This window comes from Ambystoma mexicanum, chromosome 13 (assembly GCF_040938575.1).
Source record: "Ambystoma mexicanum isolate Mex_15411 chromosome 13, UKY_AmexF1_1, whole genome shotgun sequence".
In the NCBI taxonomy this organism is placed as follows: domain Eukaryota; kingdom Metazoa; phylum Chordata; class Amphibia; order Caudata; family Ambystomatidae; genus Ambystoma; species Ambystoma mexicanum.
Window position 1 is genome coordinate 442,999,125 of NC_090938.1, and position 25,762 is coordinate 443,024,886.

Here is a 25,762-nt window from a genome sequence, read left to right on the forward strand (position 1 = left end):
CTAATGAACTAGGAGAGAGAAAGAATCCCCATGGGAATACAAGGGCTATAACTCCCTATGAGAGCCTGCCATGTTGTCCCAATTTTGAGGCCAGGCAAGATCAGGCAATCAACCTTAATTACACACACCTGACTTCCCTTTCTCTGCACCACAGGGATAAAAAGCGGAGCATGAAAGCACACTCTGAGCAAGGCAAAACGCACAAGGAAGCAGCAATTCAGGAATGGCAGTTTAGACCGGGGAGAAAGGTGGCGAGCTCGGCACGACGACAAGGAGGGAAATGCCCTTGCCCTTTTGAACACAAAACCATCACTTTCAAGAAGCCTCAAGGAAAATAACTTAAGACCAGGGATTGCAGCTGACGAATGGTGTAGCGTGTGTCAAAGTTACATGGGGCCCTCACGCATTGATAGCCAAGGCGGGGAGAAGCGATTGCCACTGTGGTACTGTCCTTGATTCCGACAACAAAGCGACGGCAATGAGTTCAGCACAGCCGGTGAGTTGGAGAAACTGATATCCGACCGGACTGAGTTATGCTCAAGAGTGCAAGCAGCAACATTGTATGCAGAAAGAGAACTTGAATACAATTGAACTTTGTGAAAACAAGATATCTACCAGATACAGAGTGGTCCGGCGCCACGTGGGTGCTCACTCAAAGGTCTCAGTTTGGTGCACCCCCCCCAAATGGGGAAGAATTATTGAACTGTAAAATTAAAGTGGTCCTGCAGCGGTTTACGCTAAATGCTGTGCACATTCGAAAGCCTTTGATTGTCTGCAAACTGAAATTAGTCTGAGCATGGTCGAGGGGGGACTAATTGTAGAAAAGGGGTCTGAGCCCGGAACAGGGGGATCCTGGGTGAAAAGTAACACACCCGAGAAGATTGTTGTCGCGAATGTGAACCCGACTGAGGGATGCCTAAAAACTGAAATTGCTCTGAGCCTGGCCGAGGGAGACTAATTGTAGAAAAGGAGTCTGAGCCCGGAAGAGAGGGATCCTGGGAGAAAAGTAACACACACAAGAAGATTGTTGTGGCAAATGTGAACCCGACTGAGGGATGCCTAATAATTGAAGTTGGTCTGAGCCCGACCGAGTGAAGCTAAACATGAAAGAAACATCAGAGCCTGGCTGAGGGGGATCTAGGGCGAAGAATAAATCGCCCAATGTAAATATCGAGAAAGGAACTTTCTTTGTTTATGTGCATCAGGTCCGCTGAGGCAAGAGTCTTTGCATAAAAGAGACTTGGGCACAGAAGGCCCTGATGTTGGTCAAAGGAACTGTAACCTTGTGCCAGAGAAGCCCAGGAGTGTGCTGTGCTGTAGTGACCCGCCTTGTCCCATTTGAAAAATGAGGGGAAGGAAGGCCAGTGGCCTACCATCCTGACTTATCATTTTGTGAACACTTCTTTCTTTTTGTGAACATTATCGCACACTATTTTGTAGCATAGCGTTAAGGATTGGCAATAGTTATTTTTTGTATAGGCCCTTTATATTTGACTAGACTCCACTAGGACTGTATTATCATTTGATGGTCGTAGCTTGCTCCCATCTTAGATTTAGGTTTAGATAGGCATTTTTCACACCCCTGATAAAGTTCAATAAACACCCTTGATCTGTGATCACTTGTGTCTGCCTTACTTTGACACCATGCCTTCCTTACATATGGTGTCAGAAGTGGAATGTGACTCAATTGAAACAAATTGGCGAACCCTACAATTGCAGAAGCTTAGTCATAGAGCTTCAAACCCCTCTGTTGCCACAAAAGAATCAATAGGCTTTGACAGACGTATTAGTAGGGAAGCTGTTATCCCCCCTGGGAAAAGAGGAATGGTCCCTACAGATTTGGTTTTAATACCCCTGCGGTGTGTTACATAAGGTTGACCCCATAATATGGCCTAGCTTGGAAGTTCGGTGTAGACGTGCTAGCAGGCATCATCTATCCTGACTTCCGGGTAGACGTAAAGGTTCTCTTACAGAATCTTGGTGAAATTCCTTTTTGAAGTACATCGGGGGGACCAAATTGCTCAAGCAATCCTGGAAAAAGCTCTATTTCCTAATTTTGAAGAAGGTGAACCAGACAAAACAGAATGAGGTACCTTAGGCTTTGGGAAAGCTGATGAACCATCCAGCATTGTATAGGAAAAGGGCGAAGTGCCTACCATTTATCCCGACCCAGCCTTCGCCCAGCGAAATGACCCAGCCCTCGCTGAGGCCTTTTTACAAACAATTCCCGAATGCTTGAGTAAAACCCATTTAGTAATCCCCAAAACCCACTTACAGGAAGAAAGACTGATTGAGTTCCCATACTCAGTATTAGAGAAAGAGCGAATGAACAACTCCCTCCAAGGTGACTCAGAAATCTTTGAATCAAGAGGCAAACCCAATTAAGCCTCTTTTTCCATCAATGGGGTGAGGTCTATGTAAAACATGAGGCAACCCTTGCAGCCCATAAACAGAGAATGGGAATCCAATTTCCCCCCCCTGACTTCTCAAGCCATCTAACTGTCCAAAAGAATGTTGAAGGCAATATTAATGACCTTTTTTGCCCTCAGAATTATTTAGTACAGGGTAGGGACAAAGCCGTAATCTCTTTCCGAATAAGAGTAAAATATCCCTTGGGTTGGTCCTTCTATATTTTCCCATGCAAGGAACATAACATGAAAATGTTACCCCTTTTCTCTTGTGGAGACAAATTAACATTTGTTCTCCTGAATTTCTCCATAAACCCAGTGAAGATCTATAGGGAGAAGACCCAAAGACCCCTCCTATGAAAAATAAAATCCCAGAAACCTATCCTTACCGGTTTAAGGGAAAATTAAGGGATATGATATGGTAGGTTATTTATAACTCGCTTAATAGCCAGAGGTTTCTAAGCGCTGACCCCGGGATTGAACCTGTGTTGCTCCGTGTCGTCTTGCTTCCAAGGCGAGCATGTTGCTTCTAAGCTATCCTCCCGAGGATGAGCAAATGAGAGAGAAGGTGAGAAACCCAAATGAGACGATACAAGGAGAACCCTATATTGACAAGGAGGAGCAGAAACTAGAGAACAGTCATGCACCAAAACAAAGGTTTAGCCCCCTGAATAAGGATAGGAGAGGGTCAACCTCTACTATTTCTCTGGAGGACTCGGAAACCTGTCATTTAGAACAATGCTTATTTTGTGGGGAGTGGGGGTTTGTCCTGAAAATATAGAGTAATAGTTGATGATAGCTCAAGAAAGAGAAAGGAAGATGGAGAAAGAGAGAGCAGCGAACTCTTAAATTCCTAACATACACAAACACTGATCAACCGGAAAAGGGTTTAGGACCCAACCAGTAATGGTCTCTATATACTAGAGTAGAAGACCAATCCAGGTTATATGCTGGAATGCTTGGACCAGCAGTCTGGGTGTTCCACAATGACATCTCCAAGTGAAACACTGCAGTCCAACCAGCATACAGGAAGGGAATGTGAAAAACCAATGGGTATTCTCCCCAAGAATCCCTCGTTCAGGTGGCCAGGGAAAGGCTGACGCTCTTAGATCCCAACCCTGGGGGTGGACGAACGAGGGAGGATCACCAGGGTAAGGGAGCCGAGGGTTATGCCCAGGGGAATACCCCAGGCGAGAAACGGTATTACACCGGGGAAGAAGGTGAGGAGGACGAAGTCCATGAGGCTTTTATAGGCTGTTCCAAATCAACCTCCCTTCCACCCAATGAATCTCCCCCCTTACCAGAAGGAAAATCCAACAACCCCTCCGCATCTGGTAAACCTATTAGGAACTCAAACCTAGTTGCATTGGGAAACTGCATCTGCCAGAATCCCTTTTTTCCTGTTGACTACCCGAGTACTCCCAGTTATTGTTCTCCCCGTCCCCTATTATTTTTTTCCAAACTCCCAGTACGGTTTTATAAAACACTACAGCTTCCACAATCTCCCCTATTCATTTCACAACAAAAATCCTGGTTGCTCCCTTGACAAACCTCCAAACTATTATTTTACAGATTTTTCCAATTAATTCCACAAACACTACAATTCTCACCCTTCCGGGTTTACCAACCCCACTAGGATGAGGGTTAATGAACTAGAAGACAGAACGAATCCCCATGGGAATACGAGGGCTATAACTCCCTACGAGAGCCTGCCATGTGGTCCAAATTTTGAGGCCAGGCAAGATTAGGCAATCACCCTTACTTACACACACCTGACATCCCTTTCTCTTCCTCACAGGGATTAAAAGCAGAGCACGGAAGCAGACTCTGAGCAAGTCATAACTCACAAGGAAGCTGCAATTTGGGAATGGCAATTTAAATCGAGGAGAAAAGCAACAAGATCGGAGAAGACGACAAGGAGGGAAATGCCCTTGCCCTTTTCAACACAGCACCGCCACTTTCAAGAGTCCTCAAGGAAAATAAACTTAAGACTAGGGATTGCAGCTGACGAATGGTGTAGCATGTGTCAAAGGTACACGGGGCCTGCCTGCATTGATAGCCAAGCCGGGAGAAGCGATTGCCACTGCGGTACTGTCCTTGACTCTGACAGCAAAGCAACCCCAACGAGTTCAGCACAGCCGGTGAGTTGGAGAAACTGATAGCCGACCAGACAATGTTATGCTCAAGGTTGCAAGCAGCAACATTGTAGGGAGAAAGAGAACTTGAATACAATTGAACTTTGTGAAAACAAGATAGGTACCAGATACAGAGTGGTCTGGTGGCACGTGGGTGCTCACTCAAAGGTCTCTGTTTGGTGCCCTCTTCCCCTTTGAATAGGGAAGAATTATTGAACTGTAAAATCAAAGTGCTCCTGCGTTAAATCCTGTTAACATTCGAAAGTCTTTGATTGTCGGTAAACTGAAATTGGTCTGAACCCATTCGAGGGTGACTAATTGTAGAAAAGGGGTCTGAGCCCGGAACAGGGTGAAAAGTAACACACTCGAGAAGATTGTAGTGGCAAATGTGAACCCGACTGAGGTGATGCCTAAAAACTGAAGTTGCTCTCAGCCTGACTGAGGGAGGCTATAGGTGAAAGAAGGATCGCAGCCCAGCTGAGGGGGATCCAGGGTGAAGAGTAAATCGCCTGACGTGAATATTGAGAGGAACTTTCTTTGGTGTTTATGGTGCATCGGGTCCTCTGAGGCAAAAGACTTTGCATAAAAGAGACTTGGGCACAGAAGGCCCTGATGTTGGTGAAAGGAACTGTAACCTTGTGCCAGAGAAGCCCAGGAGTGTGCTGTGCTGGAGTGACCCGCCTTGTCCCGTTCTAAAAATGAGGGGAAGGAAGGCCAATGGCCTAACATCCTGATTTATAATTTTGTGAACACTTCTTTATTTTTGTGAGCATAATCCCACACAATTTTGTAGCATTGCGGTGAGGATTGGCAATAGTTTTTTTTAGTATAGGCCCTTTTAATTGACTAGACTCCATTCAAACTGTATTATTATTATTTGATGGTCGTAGCTTGCTCCCAACTTAGATTTAGGTTTAGATGGGCATTTTTCATACCCTTGATAAAGTTCAATAAACACCCTTGAACTGTGATCACTTTTGTCTGTCTTACTTTGATATATACCTTCCTTACAGGTAGTACAACTGTTGTAGAGATTGGGTTGGATCACTTTCCAATCTCAGTAAGCTTTAAATGTTCTCACAGATGACACATGAATAGCTCCCACCTGCAGAGGCAGTTCAAGGGTTTTTATTGAATTTTTTTCTTTTCCGAAGAGCCGCCCCACCTCCCCTCTCTCTCACCTACTCAGTAACTCCGGCGTCCCTGACCCAGGTTAGTATATACAAAATGTTGACCCCCTACTTTCTTTCTCCCTCAGGGACTTCCTAACTTTCCTTTTTTTTTCTTTTTTTTTTTTGGAGTTTACAGTTTTTTATTTGACAAACAGAGCTGCACAGACAAGGGGACAGTCTACTCGTTCTCCTCGCTGCGCAATCTGGCGTTTGGATTTGTGAGTTTGATGGCGAGCTGAGCAGCCCTCTCTACGATGGTCTTGCGGTTTTTGGATGAAACATTGTGGGCGATCTCTGCACAAAAAGACTTGTTACTCATCATGAGCACTTCCAGTTCCTTCACGTTGTGTACAAGAAACTTGCGGAATCCAGACTTTCCTTAATCTATCCAATTGTTAGTGTTCTACTGGGACTGGGGAATTATGCCTTCTGGACACAGGATTGGATTCAGTTCCCTTTCTATCAAATTCATTCTCTTCCAGTCTCGCCTCATTTGCACTTTCTTGTTCTCCCCGTTGTGTATTTGTTGGGCCTCTGTTCTTACTTTGGGATTGGGTGAATCTGTATAATGACAGTAATACAGTAATACCATGGGTCCAGATGGGCTTGGCTTGTGGAGCTTGTGCACGTACTGCTTAAGTCTCCTCTTAAAAGGGCCGCTCTGTTAATGTGACAATCCAGGACCAGCCTGCCCCCATACTGTGTGAGGGAGACCAGGGTCCTCTCCATACCAATCTGGGCACCACATCACCAAGAAGGTGGTAGGGCCTGGCCCCCTGAGTCTCACGTTCACAGACAGCCTAGAGATAGGCAATACTACAGAACAGCACTTAATGTGTAGATAAACCTGAACATTGACTAATTTCTCGAGATGTATGACCAACAGTTCTGCGCTCTGGTTCACCAATATTCGGTTAATAGAGGAGATACAAAGACTATGATGTAAGTGGTAATTTTGCTGTCATTTATAAAAAGACGAGCCTGTGCAATGCCCCAGCTCCTGTGTAAAGGAGTTGAAGCAGGAAGAAGCCCAACTCTCATGCCTCACCCTGTGCTATAGGCGAAGGGTTTGTATTGTTTGGCATAATCCTGAGCTGCAAGGCTCAGTAGGTTATTGGGATTCAGGCGTTTCCAGCTTATTTGAAAGGCCACCTTAAACCAAGACATCTGTTTGAAGGTTGTGTACAGATTGAATTTACTAAAAGCAAATACGTTCTTGGGTGCATTTTTGATCGTCCCATGATTTTTACCATAGGTATGATTGCCTTGTGATTTTCTTTGTTTTCTTTGTATTCTAGGTAATCTAAGAGAAGCAGGTACTCGTGAAATAGGTAAATATTGCACACTTATCTTCTATCTGATCAATATTTTAAGGAATATAATAAAGAAAACACTTCTCAATGATTGTGCACACTTTAGTTGTTCATGCAAGCTTATTGTATTATGTACATCTGTTATAACATCTGCAACACTTCTGGCTCTGCTGTCTAGCGTGGCTCTGCCTTTCCAGGATGTCTCTCCGTCAGAGGCTGGCCTCTGCATCAGATTCTTCCTCCTCTCTTTTTCAAGTTCCTCTTGGTTTTATGTACATCATCCGAAACAAAAGGGGGGTGTCTTTCCTCTATGACTTTGGAGTTCAGGAGAGACCCAGCCTTACCTGAAGCCAACAAATTTAAAGCAATGTTACTGTTTGGTGGATTCAAAACAGAAGTAACAAGTCTTTCCAATTCTCATGTAGGCAGACAATGTACTTTGGACCAGGACTTCCTTACCGGAATGGTAGTCCTTGTCCTCAAGAGGGGAGTCACTCCCAGTGAGGTGCCACTTGCCGAAACCCTTAGAGAGGGTCTTGCTTAGCGGGCTCACTTCCCTAGCGTCAAAGGGGGTGGTTCCCCTCAGGGGAGAAGAGACTCATAGTCCAGATTTGTCATATAGAGGATACTCATAACTTATCATTATGAGGTGTGTTGCTGGACTTTGATGGAGATTGGGCTTTTAATGCAAGCTTAGGTATTTCTAGCATCAATTCATTTTGTTTTGCTCCCTTTTGTCTGTGTGTTTATTAGATCCCCTTTGTCCTCTTTCCATTGTAACCATTACATTCCCACATGAAGTGTTTAAAAACACAGAAGAAATGTATTTTCCCTTTCACCTTTGTGCCACCCCACTCCAAAAACATCCCAAACACCTTTATTTTTGTTACCTCCAAATGTTTTTTAAAAAGCCCTTTTCATTCCAAGATGGCGGCCAGTGAAGGAAGACGTGTCTAAGCATCTCTCTGTCCCCACTGGGGCCATAACTAAGCATTCAATAAAGCAACATGGTTAAGGATCGGAGGCTAGGAGACCGGCAACCACGTACAGTGAGGGGAGAAAGCGTGTAGACACCCCAGGCGGGTCGTGCCTAGAACGCCTTGAGAAGTCGGGCTGGAGTTAGCTTGTCGGAATCGGCAAGTGACCCTCCGTGCGTTGCGCTGCAGGAGAGCAAAGGAGGCATCATCTGTGGTGTAGGTGAGGGGGAGCCAGACCGGGCCGATAAGGCAGATGGGGTCTGTGCAATGGAAGGAGCAGCGCTGGCAACGAGGGACAGATCGCGGAGCAGATCCCCAGCAGGAGGGTCTAGGCCCGGGAGAAGGAACAGACCGGCCAAGAGTGAAGTGGTAAGGGGAGGAGGCGGCGACGGGGGAAGCATGCTCGGAGATCCAGAGGAGTGCAGAGGAAACAGGGGAGAGCTGCAATACAGAGCACCAGTAAGGAGCACCAGGGAAGAATCAGCTGGGGTCATAATTGCAGTACAAGAGGAAGCCCCAACTCCCAGGGCAAGGGGTTGAAGAAGCATCAAAGGACCCCACTGAACATTGCACAGGGAAGGGGCCAGGCAAAAATACTTACATGGATAGTGGTGAGCCGGAATAAGGGGTAACCCACAAACCAATTGTGGTGTGACTGTAGGAACCACCTTACACCGTCCTTATGTCCAAGAACAGAGGAAAAGCTGCGTCATCAGGCTAGAAAACCCCGAGGCCTGCCAAGAAGGGAATATTAAACAATTGTGGGGTTCAGAGACTTCCCCCATGAACAAGAAAAGATTCGGAAAGTTCTGTTCAGCAGAAGCAAGGAAACCAGGAAGAAGGTACAATGACTTTGCATAAGGAGGATATGCATAGCTGGTTTAGAAAGTTTCAGGACCACATTTGAGACATTGAAGGAGGAAATGAAGCAATCAGTGCAGGAAATAAAATTGAATCAGGCAAAACTGGAGGAAAGAATGGATACTTTGGAAAGGGTGGTCCAGAACATGGAGGATGATGCACAGAAGAGTGACGGAGCTCTGGACATCTCGTCTCTCGCAAAACCTGGAACTCCAGTGTAAGGATTTGGAAAACCATTCACGGAGATCCAACATCAGGATTAAGAACCTGTCGGAAACAATGGCGGATAGGGACTTGAAGGACACTGTCCAGCAGCTATTTGCAGATATATTGACATGCGTTGTGGAGGAGGCAGTGCAGTTTGACCGTATACATAGGGTGGGCCCACAGATAGCGGTGGAGTCAGGCTCGAGACCAATGGACATTTTGGTGGCAGTGACTTTGTATAGCCAAAAGGAACAGATTATGAGGATGGCAGGATCAGCGGGCTTGACGAGAATTAACGGTGAAGAAGTACAGCTGTATCAAGGCCTGGCCCAATCCACTTTACATAAAAGGAGGGTGATGGGCCAAGTGGTGAAATTCTTAAAGCAGAAACAGATTGGGTATAAGTGGACATTTCCATTTGGACATGGGAAGGACGGCAGCCTAAGATTACATCATGCGATGAATGAGAACAGATTCTGAAGATGCAAGAAGGAAATGCGGAGGAGCGAGAAGGTCAACCAAGAGGAAAAAGATGGCACAGAAAGCCATGGGAATGGAAGACAATACAGAGGACAGGCAAGAGGGGCGATAAGATATGAAGTGGAACGGAGGGACAGCAGTGTTGAACAATCCCGGAACTGGGGTAGAGAAGGAGTGGATGCGGATGGACATGGAACCCCGAGGATGGGTAAACTACATACAAGTTAAATGCTACCTGTAGCCCGTGGGGGTGGGGGCACGGCACTTGGAAACCAGTAGTGGGGTTTAGTAATCCCTATGAAATATCTCTGGGATTACTTGAGGGCCAGGCGTGATGGGTAATTCAGCCCATCGCGCCTGGTCCTCAAATAATCCCCATAGATATTTTGGCATTCATAGAGTGCGGGGATGTTTGGATGCAGATTGTTGTTGGGAGTTTGGGTTTATGGGGTGGGGCAAGGTAGGGATTAGGGGGGATGGTTCCAGAAGTAGGGAGAGGTGGGACACGGTTCCAAGGAAAGGGTGAGAATGGGAGAGGGAGCCGAAGAAATGAAGACCCTTAGGGTGTTAACGTATAATATAAGGGGCCTAATACACCCATCAAGAGGAAGAACATTGAAAAATGTGTGAGGGGCGAGAAGCAGGATATCCTTATGTATCAAGAAACACATATATGCAAAAAGGATAAGAGGAAATTATGAATAAGAGGGTATTCACAATTAAAGCAGGAAAATGCAGGGGAAAAGAAGGCAGGTGTGTTCATAGCATTGCATGATAGATTGGGGGCACAAATACAGACGTTATAAGTGGACAAGGAGGGAAGGTTCCTATTTGTGATTGCTTCTTTGGGGAATCACAAAGTTACCCTGGCATCAGTGTATGCCCCAAATACAGGACAGCATGCATTTCTGATAGGGGTGCTGGCGAGGTTAGAAGCGTTTGCTGCAGGAGATATAATATTGCTGGGGGATTTGAACTTGGCTTAGGCACCCAAACAGGATAGGAACATGAGAACCATATCAGGGGCACACGCACCATCCAAGGCACTTGAACAGACAAATGGCAACGATGGCTCTCCACAATATATGGAGAGAAATAAGAGGCAAGAACAAGGTTTTACTTATAAATCCCATGTGCACTCCTCCTAATCTAAGATTGACTATATTTGGACCTCCACAGGACTGGTGGGAAAAGTGATTGAAGTAGAACTGAGATCTATTTAATTGTCAGACCATGCCCCGTTATCTATGACTATCACACTGGGGAATTCCGGGGGGGTTGAGGTTGTTGAAGTGAACATTTCCTGCAGAACTGTTATCTGATCAGGTCCAAGTTTAACAAATTGAGGAGAAAATAGAACAATACTTTGCAGACAATGCGGTAGAGGGCATGTCCCCAGAAGTGGTATGGGACGCATTTAAGGTGGTTATAAGGGGTCATTTGATAGCAATGAAGGCAGGGAGGGATAGACAACGGCGACAGTGGGAGGTAGCGCTAGAGAAGAAGATAAGGGATATATTAAGGGAAATGGCAAAGCATCCAAAAAATAAATTGAGGAGGGCTTTGAGACATGTACTGGGCCAATTTGAGACGCTTCTCTCTGAGAAGACCGAGAAAGCGCTGTTATTCACGAAACAGTGCTATTATGTGGTGGCTAATAAGGCGGATAGACTCTTGGCGATACAGTTGAAGGATAAGAGTCACACCTAGACAATTATGAGGCTTCAGAATAGTCATGGGGATGAAAAGATGACACATGAGGATATGGGAGAAGCTTTTAGGGAACACTATCAAAAACTATATGCATCTGATCACCCATAGGGGGATATACAGGAGGAGTATCTAGCAGGATTACTGCTCCCTCAAATAGCGGAAGAGGACAGAGCGCGATTAGAGGAAGATATCTGGGAGGAAGAGGTAAGAAAAGCTATAAGAAGGTTGCCAAGAAACAAAGCCCTGGGCCCAAATGGGTATTCAGAGAGCTTTTATAAACCATATCAGCATAACCTAGCCCCAAGGTTTATGACACACTTTAATATTTTCAAAAAGAAGGGGTCCATCACACCATCGATGAACGAAGCTAAAATGTGGTATTCTTGAAGCAAGGCAAAGATCCCACGCTCTCCAGCTCATATCGCCCAATAGCATTGATGAACCTAAACGCCAAATTATATACAAAGAAACTGGCAGATACAATCAGGTTTTATACTGGATAGACAGAGATTTGACAACACCCGTAGAGTGTGTCATCTAATTGAAAAAACAGCCATGACTCAAAACTCAGCAGTCCTATTGTCACTGGATGCAGAAAAGGCCTTTGATAGGGTCGAATGGTCATTGATGTTTGGCATATTGAAATATATGGGATTTGGCTCCGGGTTCATTCAAATGGTTAGAGCCAATTATAATTAAACATCTATTCGTATAGCTGTCAATGGGACGGTATCAAAGAGGGTAACACCAGAGAGGGGCACCAAACAAGGGTGCCCACTATCTCCACTGCTGTACGCTATTTATTTAAAACCCCTATTGGTCAAGATAAGGGAGGCGACCCAGATTAAACGAATAGGAATGGCAGGAGAGGCACACAAGGTAATATTGTTTGCGGACGACATGCTGGTAGCACTGTCGGATCCGGAGGAATCCGTGGCGGCGCTGATGAAAGAACTGGAACTCTACGGGACGTTGTCCAGCTTAAAAATGAATAGGCAGAAATCTGAAGTGCTGAACTTGTCAGTGAATGGTTATATACAGGACAGGATGGGCTCCAATACACAATTGAATATAGCGAAGGAGGGTATCGGATATTTGGGCATAACTCTCATGAGATCAATTTAACTGATGTACGGGGCAAACTACCCACAACTCCTTCAAAAAAATAAAAGTAGAGCTTATGAAGTGGAATCCCCTCACAATCTCATGGTGGGGGAGAATATCAGCAGTCAAGATAGAAATATTGCCAAGGCTGTTGCATTACCTGTTCGGATTCCGAAGAGCTTTTTTAGACCCCTCACAAGAATAGTAACGTCATATATATGGAGGCCTAAACCCCATAGGGTGGTGATGACCACACTGATGGCCCCAAGAAATTGATGGGGACTAGCATTTCCACATTTTCGCAGATATTTTGAGGCGGCACAGTTGAGGATCAAAAGAGTGTCTTGCTGATAGTCAACATAAGATATGGGCACGGCAGGACAGAGCGGTGGCAGGATCAGCCCTATCAGGGCTCATGTGGTTAAATAAGAAACATAGGCACCCCAACACTAGGAATAGTGAAGTCCTTGGAGTGGAGGCCTGGGATTCAGCGGTCAAGCGAGGGGCACTGACAGACAACCCCTCCCCATTTTATCGATTGTTTGGGTACCCAGATTTTCTACAAGGAATGGTACAGGGGGCATTTAAAGGAATGGTTCGCCCAACATTTTTTATTGCACAAAAAGATGGGCAATAATAAAACAAATATACTGCCACTTTTCTTTTTTAAGTTCCTATGTACAATTTTGAGCAATTCAAGCTCAAAAATTGAAAAAGCAAGCACATGGGTGCATCCATTTTGTGAAATGGATGCCCGCCTGTGCTGGATTTTGCTTTTGCGGCACTAATGAAGGAAAAGCCAGCCAGCTGTAGTAAACAAAAGCTACTACTGGGTGGCTTTTCCTTCATTGGTGCCGGGACTCGGAGGACGCGCACCGGAGACTACAGGCAGAAAAGTTGCAGCTGCATCTCGGTAAGTGCTATTTATTTATTTTTTAAAATAAGCACTAGCTGCGGTTATTTGGCTGGAGGAGCCCGGAAAACTTAGAAATAAAACCACAGCTTTAAAAACGTTGAATTTATGTTTACGGTCGCTTTTGAAGCGACCGCAAACATAAATACAACGTCAATGTGTTTGAAAACGCTGCGGTTTTTCTTTCTAAGTTTCTCAGGTTCCTCCGAGCCGGAGGAGCCTGAGAAACTTAGAAAGAAAAACCGCAGTGTTTTCAAACACAACCGCGTTGTGTTTCTGCCTGCCGTGGCTATCACTTTGGGTCTCCGGTGCTCCCAGTGAAAGCCAAGGCAGGCAGAAACACAACGTGGTTGTGTTTACATGCTGCAGTGTTTCTGCCTACAGCTGATTTCCCACTTGGGGCTCTCGGCCTCCCCACGGGGGGCCCGAGAGCCTCAAATGGGAAATGCTAAATGCTGCAGTGTTTCTGCCTAAATCTGCTTTCCCATTTGGGGCTCTAGGGCTCCCCATGAGGAGCCCGAGAGCCCCAAATGGGAAAGCAGATTTAGGCAGAAACACAACGCGGTTGTGTTTAAAAATGCTGCGGTTTTTCTTTCTAAGTATCTTAGAAAGAAAAACCGCAGTGTTTTCAAACACAATAACGTTGTATTTATGTTTGCGGTAGCTTCAAAAGCTTCTAAGTTTTCCGGGCTCCTCCAGCCCGGAAAACTTAGAAAAAAACCCACAGCCAGTGCTTATTTTTAAAAATAATAAATAGCACTTACTGAGATTCAGCTGAAGCTTTTCTGCCTGTAGTCTCCGGTCCGCGTCCTCCGAGTCCCGGGACCAATGAAGGAAAACCCACCCATTGGTAGTTTTGTTTACTACAGCTGGCTGGCTTTTCCTTGATTAGTGCCGCAAAAGCCAGCACAGGCGGGCATCCATTTCACAAAATGGATGCACCCATGTGCTTGCTTTTCCAATTTTTGAGCTTGAATTGCTCAAAATTTTACTTAGGAACTTAACAAAAAAAAAGTGCGAGTATATTTGTTTTATTATTGCCCATCTTTTTGGGCAATAACATTTTTTGGGCGAACCATTCCTTTAAGGCTTGGATCGGGGCAGGATGCCTGAAGATACACAATATCTATCGGGGACAGACTCTAAGGACCTTTGAGTAGTGTATACGGGATATATGCCTAATAGAGAAAGATCGCTTTAGATATACCCAGCTAAAACACTGGTTAACCGACCAAGCAATTAAGGGTGCAACAATAAGAGATTTTACCCCGTTTGAGGGTTATACCACGACCCACACAGGCTCAAGAAAATTGGTATCAAACATTTCAAGATTCTTAAATGGCAATGGGGAAGTGATTCATTGGAAGTATATGAAAAGGGGGGAAAGGACCTTGGGTGAGGTCATTACAGGTAGACAGTGGGAATATCTATGGGCGGTTATCCCAAAGCTGACGCGGGTCATTCAGGTGAGGGAGATGTGGATTAAAATGCTCTTACAGTAGCACTATGCACCCGAAAGGCTACATACAATGTTCCCATCAACATCAGATTTATACTGGAGGGGTTGTAATATGGTGAGGGATTGGGCACTCATTTGGTGGGATTGTCCGGGAATACAAGCATTCTGATCAGGGGTAAAAACACAGATGCAAAAGATGTTCCGGGGGACGGAGCAAGTGGGTCTGAATGTGTGGGATGTGGGACCCAGGGTCGAAAACATTTACCAAGGTACAGAAACGGGGATTCATAACCCTTTTAATGGCAGCATGGCTGGTGATCGCACAACACTGGAAACACTGACCCCGGATTGGTTATGCAATGTTTGGAGCTTTGTTTCAATGGAAAAGGTGACATATCAAATTCACGGGAATCAAGTGGTTTTCAAACAAGAATGGGGACAAGTTCTATCATACATACAATGTGACTATATGCTCCAGTGTTGCCCACACAAAATCAGGATACTGGACTTACTATGAACCTAATGGACCTTTGGATCTGGACAAGAAGGGACTACTCCTGGCACGCAAGGAGCGGGGGGTGGTATTGTTTTTTCTCTGTAAGTTGATGATGTTTAAAATCAATAAAAACACAGTTAAAAAGCCCTTTTCACCTTTTGTATTTAAAATCCCATGTGACTGTCTATTTGTCCCAATAGGCCTTGTGTGGCTTCTTCCATTTCTTGCCTTTACTGAACCTTTTAAAAGTTGCCTATTTGAGCCACCTCCTAAAAAGAAAAGATCACAAAAAGGATTTCCTGGTCCTGTTGTCTTTTACCCACAAAAAAATGGTCTCCTTTTTTATTCCTGTATTTTGGTTTGAGCTCTTACAGTTAGGAACTTGAAACATTAGTCTGGAGCACACGTTGCACTTGGACTTGGAGGAAGAGGTAAACCAAGTAGAGGAGGTTAACTTATCGTTGGACAAGTATTTTTTCCGCGACTTGGGGAAGGATGTTGAGAGCGTTGTGAATGTGGGGGTAAGTTGTACTTCCAGTCATCCTCAGCCACAGTAGTTCTTGCCTTAAGTGGGACAGTCATTGGGAGATCGCACAAGGATGGGATGGGATGGTTTGCAACTGCCAAAGAAGGAAGTAGAGATGAAGGATGCAGGGCTATCATAGTGGGCCAATGCCAATGCATGGAGTCCTTGTGCCAGAAATGGTGGAAAGAGTTGGATGTGTCTGAGGAGGCTGTAGTTTCCACAGCAAGGCAGAACGAAGTCATGGTAGCTGCAGATACACGACAGGACTTCCTCGAGAAGGACTCTGTGTATGAACTTTGGTATTGTACAGGGGTTGGTGTTAGGGAGAGAGAACAGAATATGTGTGGAGGAAAGTGGTGTTTGCTGGAGTTGTGTGCAGTGCTGTGGAGTACACTGTGCCTTTAATCTTTGAAGCCCTGCCCTGCCATGTGACCAGGAAGTTCCAGGACCCATAAAACCACCCTCCCTCCACAAAGCGGAGTGAAGTGGAGGAAAGTGGGGGAAAGTGGTGTTTGCTGGTGTTGGCTGGAGGAGGGGAACGGCTGCGGTGTTAGGGCGAAGGAAAACATCCATCAGTGAATGGCGCTGCCTTCGAAGAGTCCGACCGGAGCAAGAACTGGACTCCAGGTAAGACGACATGCCCCAAATGATGATACCTCTGAAGGCTCTGTGAATCTGGGAGATCCGGTAGCCACAGTTAAAAACACTAATAAGAGGATGGTTCGCAACAGCCAGAGCACATCCATGGGCTCCGTGTGGGAGATAGTGTCTGCATTGGACATATCAGCTGTAAGAGAAGTGAGTGAGCCGTGTGAAGAAAGTGAAACGGTATGTCGACTCACTCTGGAGAGTACCTCCTTGTTGTAGCTGCAAGCTTGGCTACCCGCTGCTACTAATCCCAATGTGATGGGGCATCATTAAGTTTCCGGGAAATGGCGCCTCCACCGGACATGAAGGGAACATCTGCTGGCTTCGACCAAGTCGAAGTGCAAGTGAACCTACCCGGAGGGGATGAGCTGGAGAAAAGTGTACCTCTGGGATTTGAGGATTTTGGAATGCCAAACCGATGAAATAAACAACTTCCAGTTCAACAGACGATGCAGGAACCCCTCAAACAGATTGCTCTAGCGGGTGGAAAGGACTTTAAAAGGTCTGAATTAGCAGGCCATCTAGCAAGGGAACTGATCGATTTGACCAAAGAAATAGCTTGCCAAAAAAGAAAAAGTTTAACCACCATTAAGGATCAGCTGACTGCTCTGGACCTGAACATGACAAATGCAGATATGCGCGCTGAAAGTGCAGCTCATATGAAACCTGCAGTTTGTAATTCTAGCTCTGGGCTTAAGCTTGCATTGGGGTTGAAATCAGTCTACCAACAAACTGACATACTAATTGAGGTTGCACCTATAGAGCAAATGAATGGAAAAATAATTGAGGGGCTCGATGGGTTTGAAGATCAAAAACAAAGCCAAATTAGAGAGGTTACCCCGTGCTCACCAGATATAGATGCAGTGAGTTTTGAAAAAAGGCTGTCCGATTGCAGCGTTTACACCCCTTCTATCCCTTCGCATAATTCATCATGGCGAAAGCGGGACCATCGGAAGTGGGAGGGAATTCCAATAAATAAGGAGTTGAGCCACTTTCAGCAGATGCTGATGGCTTCTCTATCTATTTCACTAACTCCCTTTACCAAATTGTATGAATCTATCCATAACTCTCTACAAGACCAGGCCACCCTGATTGCAATGATACAGACAAAAATGATTGGTCTGGAAGGCTTTGTTTTTAAGGTGGAATAAAGATTAATCAAATAAGCAGAAATTTCTCGTCAATGGCAAATCCGCCAGTGCGACATGGCGAGGCGAGAATCCACTGATTAAACCCTTCTAATGTAGGCAGTTCTTGGAGATTGCTAATGGATGAGGTCACAATGGAAGAACAAGCCATTGTCGCAAAGAACCTTAAAACGAAAGCTCCAAAATTGACCTCAATTGCCCAAGTAAACCTGAGTGAGGATTGTGAAGTGGTGGAAATTGTGGCAACTAAACAACGTGAACCGCAAATACCAACTAAGGAAGCAAATATGTTCTCAATCAGAAGTTTCTGAGCAGGGCCGTTAGAAAGAGAACAAATTATGAAAAATTGGAAAAGAAGTCTAAAAATTTAACAACAGTGCGTAAGAGAAAATCGATTGGTTTTAGGGCGTTTTTAAGGAATTTAAGAACACTGCCGTTCAGTGATACGAGGCCATCCCCTAAACTGCTGAGAAGAGAACTGGCGCTGCCTCAAGTCATTTTGGCAGTTAATTATTCGAATCCTACATACTCTGATCACAGCATAGTAGAAGAGCAAGTGGAAGCTGAAACCCTCTCTGAAACCTGCCTAAGTGACTTAATTGAAATAATGGATAGCCAGGAAGAAGATGTGGAGTGGAACAACTTAAGTCGATCGGACTGGGTGGAAATTGAAAGGCAAGTTGCCCAAGTCACCACGAAACAGAGACGTTTAAGTATGAAACCCACGGATTAAGATTCTCAATTACCGTTAAGAAAGAAGTACTTCCCATTTAAAACAATGGAAGAAAAAAGGTTGACGAAGGGGAAGATGCAAGCAGAGGAGAGACTATCCAGAGAGAATCTGGAAAAAGGGTTGAAAGGAGCTCCATGACAAACTCACATAAAGTGCATCAGAAAACCAGACAACATATGAAACCTGAACAAGCTGCAGTAAAGAAAAATGTAAAAGTCTACCTGGAAAGAATTATATCGGGTCCAAATGCTCCAATTTTGAAGCAGAGGAATGTCAAGAAACTACTGCAATATATTCTGCTACTGAGACATATAACTACAGAGGATATTAGGGTGGTGGAGTTTGTGCTAGAGAGGAAAATGGACTGGGTGATCTTACATCTGGCCTCACAATTAACTAAGGAGGTTCTGCTAGCCCAGAATGATACACTTCTACCACTGGGATACGAACTAAGTGACCATCAGGAAAGGATTAAAGCAAGTTGGCAGGAGGCGACTGAAAAAATATTGATTGAGCCCTGCTCTAGGATCAATCCAGTAAGCAGAAAAGGGAAAATTGTGGAGAAGGACATTGCAAAGAAAAAGGAATTGTACGTCTTCAAAAAAGATCTCCTTCCTTTTGGAATTCACCATTGAAAACCAAAGCTAAAAACAAAGGTGTGGTCAGGTTTCTCAAATGGAAAAGCAGAAAGGAGATAAATCAACTAATTGGGATTGGCTGGCAGGTGCGTTGGGAAACCCAAAACAAGAATAGACTTGATTGTCATCGAGATGACCATAGGCTCCTTATTGGATCATGGAATACAAGAGGATTTAAGTCACTATTTGCCCAAAATTCCTCCATGCTGGGCCAATATGATATCTTATGCCTACAAGAGACTGGGCTCAGGTCAACCCTCTCATGTTAAGGCTATGAAGCCCACTTAAATCCAGCCTATAAAGGCATTTTGGGGAGACCCTACTCAGGACTCTTGACGCTGATAAATGTGGATGTTGGTCTAACAATAATCAGCCATGAACAACCAAATCCATATGTGCAAATTTTAAAACTGAGCAGGGGAACCCACCCATTGAAAACAAAGTACCTGCTAGTCAACGTGTATTGGAGGGTGAATATGTCCTGAAAAGAGAAATTCATTAAATCAATAATGAATTACGTTGACCAAGCCACGATAGAATGGGAAGATGCCCGGATTGTTACATGCGGGGACCTGAACATTCGGTTGCTGAATAATGAAGACTGGCCAATAAAAGAATCGGAAATGGACGATGGAGCACGAAATTGGATCTCTGAAACTAAATCCAGAGAACTGTGCATGCTTAATGCACAAACAGAAGGAGACAGGTCAGGCGCATGCACATGGGCAAGACGCATGCAGAGATACTGTTTAGATTACTGCTTTGTCTCAAGAAATATGAGTGAAAGGATAGAAAGATTTTCAATTGTAAAACAACTGTTAAGTGATCATGACTTCTTGGCTCCTTACTTGTTACGAACCCTGTTCAGCTGTTGGGAAAAATGGAATAACAAAGAGGCGATGGCTGGAAGGTGTAGAATGAATCTTAACCACTGGCATTGCTGTGGGCAACCCTCCAGACCATCGTTCTTCACCTGCCAAGCCATTACAGAAGGGGAAAGACTATATGCAAATCAGGCTTGGCCCCACCCCAAAAAGGGCAGTCTAGCCTGAACTGCTAGGTCACATCCCTTCTGCACGAGACCACAAGCATCCCCAAACATGTTTTGGCCTTGTTGGGCCGCATCTGTGAGGAGTAACTTGGGTTTCTACGCCCAGGAGGCACGGGACCCACCTCTGGGCATACCCGTCCCACTTGGGGTGACAAAGCAAAAACAAAGGGGTGATGGCTTGAAGGTTTAGAATGAATCTTGACCACTGGCATTGCTCTGGGAAACCCTCCAGAACATCAATCGTCCCATGCCAAGCCATTACAGAAGTGAAAGACCATATGCAAATCAGGCTTGGCCCACCCCAGAGGGGGCAGTGGAGCCTGAATCCAAGGAATTGTTGGAGGTTTTTGTTGGGCTGAAGATTTTGAAACTTCCAATCGCTCTTTCAATGGTCTCTATACGATATGAATTGCGGCTGCAATCATTGGCTTCGATGGTGCTATGGAAAACCATGGCACTATATAGGAAATACATTCTTTTGGCTACTGTGAACCCCTTTTCTATTCCCAATCCACAAGAGAAGGTGCAAGAAGGAAGTTTGATCAGATGGAGATTGAAGGTGGAGGCAATCTTGGTAGATAAGGAATTGAACTAAGGGATTTAGTTTCTAATCCGGCAAAAGTGAAAAAAGAAAGTTACAGGATTTAGACTTGATCAAAAACTATTGAGACCAGGGTTAGAGACAAATTGAGACCAATATTCAGTATGTAGCAAAGGGGTCTGATGAATCAACTTCCGATTTACCTCCAAAAATTACCGTCGGTATGCTACAGAGATCTCTTGCTTAGATATAGGCTGAACATCCTGGCTAGACGGGAAGTTCAATTAACGATAAACAAAATTGACTTGGCAAATGCACAATGTGGATACTGTAGGGAAGTGGGAAGTGTAGAAACTCTTTCATTTAATAACTTCATGCAAAACGCTAGTTGGAACACAGCCAAGATTTTTGGAGGCCCATACTAGACAAATGTCATCTTTGTCGGCGGAACAGTGGTGGGAATGGGTTTTACTAGGGGAAAGAACAAGTCTGGTCTTAGCGGCTATGAAATTAGTGGATTTTGTGCTCAAAGATAAAGAAGAATAGAGTATGAAAATCTTTGGACTGAAAGGGATTGTGTAATTAATTCCCCCAGATAAAGCAAGGATAAATCACAGATAATGTAGGAAAATGATTGAAATGATGATGTTCTGTCTGGTCTTAATGGATGAATGTAGAATGTTTGTGAGTATATTGATGTTAATGTTAAAGTTTTAATTTGTGAAACCAATAAACATTTTTAAAATTAATGTGTGGGGCATCCTGAAGAAAGTCAAGAAGACAGTGTAGGTTGTGGTCCTGGTGGAGATGGAATTGTGGTCAGGGTCAGCCTAGAGTCCTTGCAGATTTTAAGAAGCATGGGGATCAGTGTTTGCACTAGCAGACTAAGCAGGAATGCATTGTTGCCCTCATCATGTGCCTGGCTATGGAGGTCAGTGGTTGATGTCACGGGTGGGAGGAGGTGAAGAAGTGGGCAGGGTAGTGATCATTAAAGATACACTTCTTATTTGAGTTAAAAGATGTTTGAGTAGCAGGTCTATTATGGCCACAAATTATGTATAGAGTGCCAAACACCCAATTCCTAAGCTAAACACCAGATGTACGGGTGATATGTATAACCTTCAGCACATGATATAATCTCTTGTTGAACGGATTGTGGCAAAATTAAGCCTACATGGATGTAAACATTGTCCTGGTACTGTGATCCACATAGTATGGAGATGACGGCTCTGTGACTTCTAGAAATAAGAAATTTGAAACCTCATTTAACAGCCTGTTATAAATATCCCTGTTAGGTGGCAGCCTAAAAACTCTAAACACAAAACAAAGGCATAAAATACAGCCAGCTGCTAAAAAACCTGCTAAATATGTGCCAGAAGACCACCAACGAATGTGGTTCTTTGTGCTTTTAACATATGAATAATGGCAGTTGTGCTCACAGTTATCTGATTTCCTGCTACCTAGACCAGGCAGTCTCTTCATGCCTACCTAAATGTCCACTTCACTCACAAGGAGCTGACCTTTCTAAAGCTGGACCGAGACCTACTGTAGGCGAATGGTGACCATGCAACTCTGACCATGAAAGCCACAACAAACAAATGCCATAATGGCTAGAGTTTTATCTTATTTGATTTATAATTTTATATGATGTTCTTGAGTTTAAGGGAGTCTGTCAGTAGCAGGAAAATTAGGATTAAGTACATTGGACATTTTCAGAAAAGCTGTGATTTCAATGAATATGGGGAAGCCAAGAGTAGCAAGTAAGCAACCTTGAAAGAATCACTATTGGGAAGGACTCTTCCAGTATGGCCAGATGTGCTGGGCTTGGTATGTATGATGGCCTGGATAAATTGGATGGCAACACCCCCTTACTGCAGTGGGATTAAATTGCATCATTAGGAGAAGTGGAAAATACTAACTAAGTATTAACTGATAGAAAAGTGAAATCTATATTTTAAATATAGCCATATTTATGTATAGTCACAGGGATTGGCGGGTGTGGGGGGATTCTATCTTAGTGTAAAAATGTATGCTATGTTTACAAATCTCTCTTCTTTTCCTAGATCATTTGAAGCGGGAGAAGGGTAAATATGTTATGTTTATGTATCCCTTATATATGTGAAAATGTCAATTTATTTTTGTTTGTGAAAGGTTTTTAAGAGAGTTTAATATTTTGTGTATTATTTATTTCATAACTCGGCGAGAAAATTATAGACTTGCTTAGAAATATGTAGGCTCAATGTGGTGTCCAAGATCTTCATGTACAATTTTCACCACAAGGACCTGTGCTGTGGGAGTGGCTATTGCGTGGGTGCATCTGCCGTTTATGAAATTATGCACTTGGGGGATGTATTAGTCCTTGTGGCTCTTTTTCCTGTACCTGCACCTGGGCTTCCCTATCAAAGGCCAGTCAGAGGGTAAAGCATCATGTGAATACTGTCTTTTCAGACCTATGCCTGCTCTGACAAACCCCTGATGGAAATGCACATGCAAAGCACAGTCAAGGTGCTGTTCCCCCATATTTTTTGATACTTTGTGGACAAGCCTCAACAATTGTACACATAATTGGGTGTACTTGGATGGTGGGACAGACATTTGTCAAATGTATGTTGTGACAGGGTCAGGGATATGAGCCTGTCGGGTGGCCCCAAGGACCCCTCTCAAACTAGTGTAGGCAGCCTTTCGGGGCATACCCTGAGCAAGATTTACCCCGAAGGTGGAGTGAGGGAGCACAGAGCGACCATTGTATCTGGCTCCCAGGTATATTTGTATTCACACATGGCTATGTGTACCTCTTTCCCTATCCTGGTCTCTATCAGACACTGGCCTGGTGGGTTCTCTCCTTGCCCTTTCCAACACAGGCTCACGAAACCTCCACAGAGGGAAACGTAAAACCGCAAACAATAACACAAGTGTGTTGCAGCAGATGTCAATGGTACACAGAGCATGTCTACGCTGATAAGCAGGACAGAGGGAGGCACCTGCTACTGTTGAATAGGAGGACCCCACATCCTCCATAACCTTTTGACATCTGTAGACTGAAGTACTGGAGACCAGACAAGGAGGGAGACGAACGCCCGGGCTGTGTTCAAAATCATCTTTAATGCATCACAGGACACCAGAAAACAGCAGCAATGAGCTCCCAACAACATCAGCTCCTTTTATACTTGTTTAAGACTGATGTGACATTTCTTACAATTGCACAATACACATTGATTGGTCCCTGCAACTAAATGGAAACCCCTTCTTGCCTGAGTTTGGCTGGTTTAACTGCCACTCACCAAGCCCACATGACATCATTTGGCATGCATGGTTTGACTGACACTCAATCTGATAGCTTGCGTGAGATTCAGCTGTAAACTCATTATAAATTCTTAGTTATCTGGAAAGGAGCAGCCCTTATCATAATGCCAGGCCTGCAGCGGACACCACCATTGCCAAGGCAACCTCCAACTTAGCCGCCCTCTGTCATGAACGCCTTTCCAAAACCGGGCACTATGAAACCGGTGTACAGAGCGCAAGTGGGCATCATGGTAAGTATTTCAGGTGGATCGATGTACATCAGAGTGCAGTAAAGGAGCTGCTGTAGAGCGTACATGGTGCGATGTGTGTGTGCCATTATGCAGAATTTTGACAAACGTCAATACAACTCTCCCCTACAATAAACCATTTGTACCATGAATGTGAGCAAACAGGATAGAAGGATGGGCCCTGACAGAGTGACAGGGGAGGAGGGTGAGCGTCTACTGGGTTAGGCTTGGTTGGCAGCAACTTTAAACACAAGCTGTGAACCCCAAAAATCAACATGTAGGCTCTATCACTTACAGCCTTCAAACTAGCCACTTTGAACACAAGAGGTCACAAGCATTTATTCAGCAATCCATCTGTGGGGCGCACGTTGAGAGTATTAGATCTAATTTGCCTCCAGGAGACTTGGTTAATGGAAACGCCTGTAATGGATGAATACATTGTGACCGCACAACTGGCAAGTAAGGGTATGAGGGGAGGCCAAAAGGGGGCCTTGTGATCGTGTGTAGATCTGACAGTGATTCAAAGCTCATCAAAACATATGATCTCAGAACTTTCTTCCTGGCCACTGAGTGGGAAATTCACACCGAATTGATGTTCTTGCAACTCTTAACTTGTAACATTTATTGGCACGCGGGCAAAGAACAGTTTGATTCTTTCAGTTAGATCATATCTCTCCAGCTCTGAAATCTCTCCATTGGCTCCCAGTGGATGCAAGGATTGAATTCAAAACCCACCGCATTGCTCACAAGGCTTTCTGGGGCCTGCGTCCAAAATACCTTCAGCTATCCCTCTGCAAATACCTCCCCTCTCAAGCTATTTGCTCCTCTACCTCTAACTCCCTCAGGGTCAGTCATTTTTCAAAGAAACAATCTGGGGGTAGATCTCTGTCTTCCACTGGGGCCTCCCTCTGGAACAGCCTCACTGCCACTCTAAAAATTTGAGGAGAACCATCTCCGGTTGCGGAAGCACCTCAAGAGGCTTCCTCTTTTCTACTGCCTTTGCTCCCCCCTCCCCTGCTGATCTGTTCTCAGATCCGTGCACCTGGCCCCCCTCTGTCCTCTGGGCCCAGGAACCTGCTAACCCTGCCACCCTCCCCCACTGCCTCCGGGCCCCCCCCTTGCACTGGGGTCTGTATCTATACCCATACAGCCCCCCCTTTTTCTTCCTGCACTTATCAGACCTACCCTGTCTGTTGCCGTAAACCTAGCACTTGCAAATTACTGGCTGCTCTACCACTGTTTGTTGACTTTATTATTTATTTATTGCTATTCATCTGTTTCTCCTCTGCTTCGCACTTTCCACTTCTCCCTTCCATGCACTTTTCCCCTCCCCCATGCACTTGCGCGTTCTCAATGTCACTGGGCCTAGTAAGATCGCTATTTTGCTCTCCCCTGTTCCCCTCCCTTGCCGCGCTCTGAAACACTTGTGTACGAGCGCAATAGAAATAAAATATCAATATCGATTTCCTTGAAGCCCTCGCCACTTTTTCTCTGGACTGGATGGAGTCTCACAAAGATGTACATGTAATTGTCCTTGGTGACTTCAATTCAACTTGTCTTGACCCAGATGCAGGTGTAGCTCTGTCATCTAATACACCTACTTGGGAAAGTGGTGATTTTGTGGACCCCGAATTATTATGTCTGAATGGCAGCAAATGGAAAATGTGTTTAAACAATATGGGGTTGTACTTCTTGAATGGTTCCACCAA

General features: G+C 44.7%; 1 protein-coding gene across 3 annotated transcripts in view; it reads left to right on the plus strand.

Moving 5' to 3' along the window:
- LOC138521321 (butyrophilin subfamily 2 member A1-like) overlaps positions 1 to 25,762 on the plus strand; it is a 773,333-nt gene that overhangs the window by 333,220 nt on the left and 414,351 nt on the right. For all 3 annotated transcript variants that reach the window (XM_069634063.1, XM_069634064.1, XM_069634065.1), the window contains 2 exons: positions 7,014 to 7,046; positions 22,587 to 22,607. In XM_069634063.1, the coding sequence (XP_069490164.1) occupies positions 7,014 to 7,046; positions 22,587 to 22,607 (54 nt within the window). The remainder of the gene's footprint in view (positions 1 to 7,013; positions 7,047 to 22,586; positions 22,608 to 25,762) is intronic.